The sequence below is a fragment of the Geospiza fortis genome, unplaced genomic scaffold, assembly GCF_000277835.1.
Source record: "Geospiza fortis unplaced genomic scaffold, GeoFor_1.0 scaffold867, whole genome shotgun sequence".
Taxonomy (NCBI): Eukaryota; Metazoa; Chordata; class Aves; order Passeriformes; family Thraupidae; genus Geospiza; species Geospiza fortis.
In genome coordinates this window covers 9,775-19,487 of record NW_005054740.1, presented here as the reverse complement: position 1 = coordinate 19,487, position 9,713 = coordinate 9,775, and the positions used below count along the sequence as shown (strand labels likewise).

At 51.1% G+C, this 9,713-nt stretch overlaps 1 protein-coding gene across 1 annotated transcript in view; it reads right to left on the bottom strand.

Annotated features, from left to right (window-relative positions):
* The window catches only part of LOC102034923 (class I histocompatibility antigen, F10 alpha chain), a 12,862-nt gene extending 4,066 nt beyond the window's left edge, over window positions 1-8,796 (bottom strand). Inside the window, 9 exon segments of the mRNA XM_031065348.1 lie at window positions 3,380-3,430; window positions 3,550-3,585; window positions 3,684-3,794; window positions 3,874-4,146; window positions 4,460-4,634; window positions 4,636-4,739; window positions 5,878-6,141; window positions 7,217-7,275; window positions 8,774-8,796. Of these exon segments, the coding sequence (XP_030921208.1) occupies window positions 3,380-3,430; window positions 3,550-3,585; window positions 3,684-3,794; window positions 3,874-4,146; window positions 4,460-4,634; window positions 4,636-4,739; window positions 5,878-6,141; window positions 7,217-7,275; window positions 8,774-8,796 (1,096 nt within the window).
* Window positions 8,797-9,713: the final 917 nt, after the last annotated feature.

Genomic DNA, 9,713 nt, shown 5'->3' with positions numbered 1-9,713 from the left:
TTTTTTTTTTTCAGTCTACACAAAAGACAAAATGGAATAACCTACTTTAATGAACTCTATCTTAAGTGAATGCCCTAGGCAAAATGCAATTTAAGTACAAAGAATAAAATGAAACTCTAATATGTGTCACTAATCAAAAATGTACAAATGAATCCTGATTTTTGACAAGAGTTGTTACAAACAGCCTGTTGCCTCAGGAAGATAGCACTCCAACTGAAATTATTATAGATAATTCTAGTATCAGCAGCATGTGTATTTTATTTCATATGTGTTTTCATTCTGAACTCTAGAGGCTCAGTTCAATAGTTATGCTCTTGTACTCTCTATTTCCCCCTCTAGATTATGAGAGAAAAAAAAGGAAACTTTATACTCAAGTAGACTTGCATGTATTTATTACTTAAATTCAGCTACCCATTTGAAGATCTTCTTGGAATTACTCTCCATGTAAATACCATGACCTCCAAAAATAGTCATGGATACAGCTATGTATTCATTCATTGCCTTCCTGTTAGAATAGAGGTCTATTTTGAAGTGAGGTAATGGCCTTATGCTTTAATTCCCTTTCTTTCTCAATGAGTTCTGATAGAATCACAGAATGGTTCCAGTAGTAAGGGACCTCCGGAGAGGTCCAATCGAGTTCAAACCTGCCACTCAAAGGAAGATCAGCTAAACCAGGCTGATAAAGACCAAGTTCAATTGAATTTTGAAAATCAGCCCAGATGGAGATCCCATATCTGCTCTGGGATACCAGTTCTAGTGTTCGACCATTCCTAGAGTGAAAAAGTTGTTCTCCATTTAAGCATGTTTCAATTTATATCCATTGCCTCTTGCCCTGGCACTGAAATAGTCTGGCTCTATTTTTCTTACTCCCAGACATCAGGGAGTTGATAGTCTGAAATACTCTCATGTTGCTTACCAGTGTAACACAAATTATATAAAATATAAGTAGCAAAATATAGCCTTGAGAAAACTATGTACTTATTATTTGATTATATTTTTCATTTTTTGTTCCTGCAGATGTTTTATGCCTCCTTTTAAGGAACATTAGAACATATTTTATGTATTTTTCTTCTTCACTTCATTTTTTATATGTGGAAGAGCTCTTGTAATTTCTTATTGTTGTAGTGGACTGCTGTACATTATTTGAGAGCATTAAAAATATAAATAGCTAAAGCATGTTCAGTCATGAACAGGAAATAGATTAATTACTATTTTAGATTATGTGGAGCTGTGCTTGGATTTCGGTTACTTTTACTTATTTATATACATTCTAGACCTAAAAGATTTTTAAGGCATTTTCTTACTCATAATTCCATAACTTACTCTTAATTCCGTAAAAGTACTAACATAGCTCAGCTGCTGGTAAGACAAGAGTTGCACTTATCTGACCTAAATGAACAGGCCTAAATGTCATAGACAGGTAGAAGAATTATAAAAGAAAGGCCTTATGAATTGTGCTTCACTCATTTTCTGCTCCAGCTGATACAAACTGTAGTTTCTGTATCTACTTACAGAATACTGAAAATTAAACCCATGGTTAACCAGCGGTTAACCAGCATGGTTTTAAGACACACAAAGTAGCTTAAAGCTGACTGACCATTCAAGTTGTCAGTCCATTCTAAATATCCTTGTTAAACTCTCCAGATCTGCATTTTTGAAAAGCAGTGATTCCAGTAATGTGGTCAGGAACTTAGTGTACATTGGGTTTGTCTAAGTATTCTTGAAAAGTGGAGTTGTTTGTGACAATATAGATAACAAAACAATAGCAATGAGAGTGCATTCAGACATTTTGTGAATAATATTTCTGTTTGTTAACTGGAAAGTTTTGACAAGATTTTTTAGCTCTGTGTAAACATCATCTGAAGCAATCTGAAGAGGGCCCAAAACTGCAGATAATGCTTTTCTTAGTTTTTCAAGGATGAATGACTTTCCAATCTGCATTTGTGCATTTGAATCAACAAGTGGGAAGGTGAGATCTCCCTGTTGATCATGTTTGTCTTTTCTTGGATGTTTCACTGCTTGTGCTTGTGTCGCTGCCTCTTCAGCCAAGACGTATCTTCCTTTATAGACCTCTTTTACTCTGAGTTTTAGGAATTCTGTTTCTTTTAATTTTTCATAACTAGGCACAGGCTTAACTATTTTACCTGAGCCTATGAAAGGTAAAGAGTGGTTCAAACTGTTTTCAGACTCCCCTACAACAACAGTGTTGAGATGGTCAGCAGTTCTTTAAAGTTCAGAAATAATTAGCTCATGAAAAAAAAATTTACTTTTTAAGCAGACAAAGTCAGAATACAACCTGACACCCTGTTGGTTAGGGTGTTGGTAGCAGTCTGATTGAATGGTGGCTGCAATTCTCCTGCAGTGACAGGGGTGGGTCTGTTGGAGCAGTGATCCTGTAGAGGGCTGTAGTCTTCCTCTGAAGATCCAGGGGAAGAGAGCAGCTGTTTCCTCTGGGAAATCCAGTGGAGAAAGCCATGCTGGTGTTCCAGAAACTCAAGATTATATCCAGGTAGGAATGCTTGGCTCTCCCCTCTGGGTGGAGCATCTCACACTGGGATGCTGTAGTTCTTATCAGTTGTGCAGTGACATTCAATAGCCTGTTATCAGCAGATGTGTCCCAAGTTGTGGAAGAGATAAGGAAAACTGCCCACTTAACAGAAGACAACTGCCATGCAGATGGTAAATAGAATACAATTTGCTTGACAATCCAGGACATTGCCCCAAGCAGGATTTATTGCCCCAAGCAGGATAATTTCACACCAGAACTGAAGCATTGTGAATATTTGTGGTTATTGGCTTTAAAACACTGGGACATGGAAAAGGGGAAATGGATCTGTTACCAAGAGCTGTGGGGTGGTGGGAGCAGTGGGATGAGCTCTGCTGGCAGCTTTCAGCTTTCCCAGGAAGAGGGAGGGGGCCGGATCCAGCTCCATGGATCGCTCAGGCAGTGATTCCTGCCAGGATGAGAGAGGGTCACGGTGTCACCCTGTCCCTGTCCCCGTTCCGCAGGATGGACCTGGCTGGAGCCACTTGGGAGAGGGAGCTGCTCCAGAATCCCACCTGACCCCACCCCAATCCTGCTCCATCCATCTATCCCACTTGATCCTGCCCCAATCCTGTCCCAGTCCTGCTCCATCAATCCCACCTGATCCTGCTCTATCCATTCTACCCAATCCTGCGCTGGAATCCCTCCCTGATCCCACTCCATCACTCCTGCCCCAATCCTGCTCCATCCATCCCTTCTGATACTGCTCCAGAATCCAGCTCCAATCTCACTTTACAATTCCACCTGATCCCACTCTAGACCCCTGCTCTGATCCAGAATCCCTCCCCGATCCCAGTCTGTCCACTCTGCCCCAATCTCCCTCTGGAATCCCACTCTCATCCCATGCTGTACCTGCAGCGGAGCCATTCATTCCCATGTCTTTTCCTGCAGAAAGAGAAGATCCATGAGATTCCAGCACAGATCACACACTGGGATTAACCCCAGGATCCATCCTGGGATCCACACAGAGGGGATCCAGAGCTGGATCTACCACTGGAACTCACCGGCTGCCGGGTTGTATCCATTCCTGTCCCTCCTCCCTGTGGAAACAAAGTGGGATCAGTGTCGGTGGCACAGGATTGCCAGAACGGTGCCAGGTGGATCCGTGCCCCTTCCCGACCCGCATCCCGTGTGTTACCGGATTGGAGCCTCCAGACGCCGAATCCGGTGAGGACAATGATGAGTATGAGGATGGCAGCAATGACGGACACAGCGACCACCACGGTGAGATTCCCACCAGATGTCGGCTCTGGGAAACGCGGGATAGTGAGGAGGGGAATCCCCATTTGGGAATTCCAAATTCCCAATTCCCACATTCCCAGCCTCACCCCAAGTGAAGATCCCGGGCTCCGGCATTCCGGGATGCTCCACCCTGCACCGGTACTGCTCCCGCTCCTCCAGCAGCGCCTCGATCCTGGCCCAGGTGTGGAAGGTGCCGTCGCTGTTGGGAACGATCCCGCCCCACTCCGTCTCCTGATCCAAGGTTTCACCCCCCTTCATCCAGCTGACTGCGATGGTGTTGGGGTAGAATCCGTACGCGTGGCAGGACAGGATCAGCGTCCCGTGTTCCTCTCTTCCGGACACATGGACATCAGGGGGCTCTGGAATGGAATAATGGTGAGGGACATCCATGGAATTCCCATTGGAACAGGACTGGGGTGAGTTCTACCTATGGAATTCCCACTGGAATGGAATAAGAGTGAGATCTGCCCATGGAATTCCCACTGGAATGGGATTGGGGTGAGATCTGACCATGGAATTCACACTGCAATGGGATTGGGGTGAGATCTGACCATAGAATTCCATGGGAATAGGATGGACATGAGATCTACCCATAGAATTCCCACAGGCATTACTGTGTTCCCAAGTCCTCCATCCCCAAATCCCAAACTCCCACAGGAATTCTGCTCCCACCTTTGCGCTCCGCCTCCTTCTGCCCGTATCTGACGTGCCTCTGGAGCCATTCCGGGCAGACGTGCTTCAGATAATTCGTCCTCTTCTCAACCCCGTTCAAGTCCTGTTCCCAGAGCCTCCTGGTGATCTCAGCAGCGCTGGTGGCCAGCACGAATCTCCCAAATCCCAGGTCAGTCCCAGGAGATATGATCCCGCCCGTCGTAGCCAATCTGGTGGGATCCATGGACGCTCCCATCAGACAGGAGGTCACAGCCATAAACTGTCAAACTTGTGTGGAGACCTGGGGGGATTGTACCCACAGAGACCCAGAGAATTGTGTCCCAGCCCCACAGAGCCCCATTCCAGCCCTATGAAGCCCCAGAGTCTGATGGAGACCCACAGAACCTCATCCCAGCCCCTTGGAGCCCCATGGATCCACATCCCAACCCCATGGAAGTTAACCCAACAGATCCCATCCCAGCCATACAGTTCCCATTCCAGCCCCATAGATCCCATTCCAGCCCTATGGATCGCAAGCTATCCCATCCCAGTCTAATGGATCTCCCATTTTCAGCCCCTTGGAGCCCTGTGAATCTACATCCAAGATCTGTAGATCCCATCCCAGCCCCACAGATCTGTACCCAAGTCCCACAGATCCCATCCCAGCCCAACAGGTCCCATCCCAGCCCCATGGATCCATATCCCAACCTGTGGATCACAAAATATCCCATCCCAGCCTAATGGATCCCCATTTCAGTCCCTTGGAGCCCTGTGAATCCACATTGGGGATCTATAGATCCCATCCCAGCCCCACGAATCCACATCCCAACCCCATGGATTCCAACCCAAGTGCACAGATCCCATCCCAGCCCCATGAATCACAAGCTATCCCATCCCAGTCTAATGGATCCCCATCCCACGCCCATGGATCCCCATCTCAGCCCTACAGTTCCCATTCCAGCCCCACAGATCCCATCCCAACCCCATGGATCCCAACCCAGCCCCACAAATCCCAACCCAGCCCCATGGATCCATATCCCAACCCGTGGATCACAAAATATCCTATTCGAACCTAATGTAACCCCATTTCAGCCACTTAGAGCCTTGTAAATCCACATCTGAGACCTATAGATTCCATTTCAGCCCCATGGATCCAATCCCCAGCCCTACAGTTCCCATTCAAGGCCCACAGATCCCATCCCAGCCCCATGGATTCACATCTCAACCCATGGATCATGAGATATTCCATCCCAGCCTAATGAATTCTCATCCCAGCCCCTTGGAGCCCTGTGAGTCTACACCTGAGACCTATAGATCCCATCCCAGCCCCATGGATCCCAGCCCTACAGATCCCATCCCAGCCCCATGGATCCCAGCCCTACAGATCCCATCCCAGCCCCATGGATCCCCATTCCAGTCCCACAGCTCCCCCTGCTCACCCCCACTCTGGTTGTATCGTTCCCGCGCTGTCTCCAGGTTCCTGGCATCGATGTGCTGGTTCCTCACATTGATCTGGGTCCCCATATCCCAATATCCCAGCTCGACTCCATCCTTCATCCACTGCGTCAGCGGCTCCATCCGGCCCCGCTCGCTGTCGTAGCGCACAAAGGGGATCCCATCCAGGTACCCAATGGCCATGAACTGGGGGATCCCCAGGCTGGGCTCTGGCACGGCCACGTACAAGTAACGCAGGGAGTGGAGAACTGGGGGGACACAGAGTTTTGGAGGGGTTGAGGGGATCGCAGATCAATGAAAGGGGAACTGGGAGAGCTGGGAAGGGGTTTGGGGATCCTGGGGCCAAGGAAAGGGTGTGCAGGGTGGGAGAGGTGGGATGGACAGGAAAGGGACTGCAGGGGGTCCTGGTGTCCAGGAATGGGGGCTCAGGGGGTTCCAGGGTTATGGAAGGGGGGGGTTCAGGGACTGAGAGAGGAGGGATGGGGGTTCCAGGGGATCCCTGTGCCCAAGAAAGGGGGTCCAGGGGTCCCCAGTGCCAAGGAAAGAGGAGGTCCAGGGGGTCTCAGGGACAAGGAAAAGGGAGGGGGTCTGGGGACTCGGGAAAGCAGGACTGAAGAGAAAGGGGGTTCAGGGGGTTGTTGGTACTGGATGAGGGGGTGCAGGGGGGTCCTGGTGCCTGGAAATGAAAATTCGGAGGGGGTCCCAGTGCCCATGAATGGGGGTTCAGGGGGGTTCCCATGCCACGATTCAGGGTTCAAAGGGATCCTGATCCCCAGGAATGGGAGATCAGGTGAATCCCGGTGTCAGATAAGTGGGTGCAGGGGGGTCCCGCAGCCAGGAAATGAACGTTCACGGGGGTCCCCGTGCCCAGGAATGGGGGTTCAGGGGGGTTTTCCTGCACAGGAATGGGGGTTCAGAGGATCCTCTTCCAGGAATTCGGTGTTCAACTGGGCCCCAGTGCCCTGAAGTGGAGGTTCAGGGGGTTCCGGAGCTGGGGAAGGGGGTACAGGGGGGTCCCGGTGCCCAGAAATGGGTGCTCAGGGGGTCCCCATGCTCAGGAATGGGGTCTCAGTGGATTCTCATGCCCGGGAATGGCGGTTTGGGAGGGTTTCCCTGCCCAGGAACGGGAGTTCAGGGGGGTCTCGGTGCCAAATAAGGGGGTACAGGGGAGTCCTGGTGCTGGGGGAGGGGATAGAGGGGCGTCACAAGACCCAAAATGACTCTATGGGGAGGGTTCCCGAGCCCAGTAATAGAAGTTCAGAAGGGTCCTGGATCGTGGAAATGGAAGTTCAGGGGCTTCCCGGTTTTGGGGTTCCCACTCACCTTTGGTTGTGCCCCCCAGGTCCCCCAGGAACCCCAGGAGCCCCAAGAGCAGCCCCAGACTGTTACGCGGAGGAGAGAGAAAAACTCTGCAACTTTGCAAAAGTCGTAAAGCCCGGTATGTTTATTACAGCCCTGGACGCATGCAGGGATTGCTCTCCCTAAAAGGGCATGCGCAACCCCTGTGAAGTCCGGTCCTTCCTTTTATCCCCCTTTCAAATGCATATGCATACAATTTCACAATAGGCTCATACATAGTCATTTTACGAGTTTCACAGTGACTTTTGCTGTTAGATTCTTCTTTTATCAGAAGGAATTTCTTGTGCCCTTGCCCTGTTCCACAGCGTCTCAATCTCTTCTTTATCTCTGGTTTCGCTGTCTCCTGTTTATCTTCATGTCTTTTACTGAAGCTGCTTTTCCCTTTGGCCTTGGCTTTACATAGAAAAGCACTTTTAACCTCTTTTTACTCTGGGGGGGGGTTTACCATGTCTCAAGACCCAGCACTGGAGCCATGGTGAAGCGCCGGGAGTGGAGAACTGGGGGGACCTGGAAATTTGGGAGATCTGGGGTGCAAAGGTGAAGGAAAAGGGCGGGTCTGGGGCCTGGGAAGGGCGGGAGGGGCGAGGAGGGGAGCGGGGGGTCCCAGAGCACGTGAAGGGGATCCAGGAGGGGGTCCCAGTCCCGGATAAGGAGGTGTAGGGGGGTCCCCATGCCCAGGAACGGAGGTTCAGGGGGTCCCTGTGCCCAGGAAAGGGGGTGCACGGGCCCCAGTGGCAAGGAAAGGGGTCACAAGGTGGGGAGACCTGGGAATGGGAGGCTGGAGGTCCTTGATGCAGAGAAAATGAGGGGCTAGGGCCTGAGAAAAGCAGCAATGGGGGTCCAGGGGGTCTCAGGGAGAAGGAAAAGGGAGGTCTGGGGACTGGCGAAGGCAGGACTGAGGAGAAAAGGGGTGCAGGGGGTTGAAGGTAGTGGATAATGGGGTGCAGGGGGATCCCAGTAGCCGGGACTCGAAATTCAGGGCAGTCCCTGAGGCCAGAATGCCCCCCTGGAACCTCCACAACAACCCAGGGACCCTCCTGGACCCCCTGGGGGCGTCCAAGGGCCGGGAAGCGGAACCGGGAGAGCCGGGAAGGGTCCAAGGTTCAGGGAAGGGACTGGGAGAGGCGGGATGGGGGATCCAGGGGGTCCCTGTGCCCACCAAAGGGGGTCCAGGGGTCCCCGGGTTGAGGGAAGTGGGGTCTGGGAGCTGGGAAAGGCAGGAATGGGGCTCCAGGGGGTCCCTGGGTCACGGAAAGGGGGGGCTGGGGCTGGGAGAGGCGGGCGGATCCCGGGGACGCAGCCTGGGAAAGAGACCGAAGGAAGGCGGTGGGAGGGGACAGGAGAAAAGGGGGAATTCCAGGGAGTTCATCTGGATCCCTCTGGATCCCCGCTGCGACACCCCTGGGACCCCCAGGACCCTCTGAGACCGCAATTCGGGAAGGGGCTGGAATGGAAAACGGGGGGACACGGAATATTGGGAGATCTGGGGGTCCAAAAGCCCCCAAGAGCCCCCAGAGCAGCCCCAGACCCAGCGCTGCAGCCATGGCGCTGCTCCGCTAGACACGCCCCCCATTTTGGCCCTGCCCCCAGAGCAGCCTCCGGCCCCGCCATTGGTTCCGCTATTTCCTGCTCGCCAATGGCAGCCCGATCTGTTAGTGACGTCACCGGTCGCCGGGCAGGTCCCGGTCTCCCAGGTTGAGACGCGGAAGCGAAAGGGACCGAGGAGGGCGGGGAGGGGGAGGGACGGGGCAATTGCAGAGAATCCCTCTGGATCCCTCTGGATCCCCGCTGGGACCGCCCTGGAGCCCTCTGAGAACCACCTGGGACCCCCTTAAGGAAGCGCTGGGAGTGGAAAACTGGTGGGACCCGGAAATTTGGGAGATCTGGGGTGCAAAGGTGAAGGAAAAAGGCGGGTCTGGGGCCTGGGAAGGGCGGAAGGGCTGGGGAGGGGAGCAGGGGGTCCCAGAGCACGTGAAAGGGATCCAGAAGGGGGTCCCAGTCCCGGATAAGGGGGTGCAGGGGCGTCCCTGTGAAAAATGCATGTATTTTATGATTGGCTTTTTGCAAATATTAAAATGAATATCATATGTGTTGTGTTAGAAAGTAATGCTGTATTAATTCTCTTAAGTAGTGTGTTAAATATAGTTTTAGGTTATAAAAATTGTTAAAATAGAAACTATGCTATGTAAGATGCTTTGTTTAAAAGAAAGGACTTGCAGCGAGATAGCAGCCACAGGACACCTAAATCTTTCAGAGAAAAAGAATTTATTGCCTTCTTATCAGAAGAAACGAACTTCTTTCCACCTCGAAGGCACTGTTAGGATTAGAAGGAAGAAGTTGATGAAGACCAGACAGAATCCTGTGTTTGAATGGAATTTATGCATAACGTATGAAGTGTATGAATATGCAACAGCCTATTGTTCTTAAGAGTTAATCCTTTGTTAGCGGGAGTCCTTTTTCG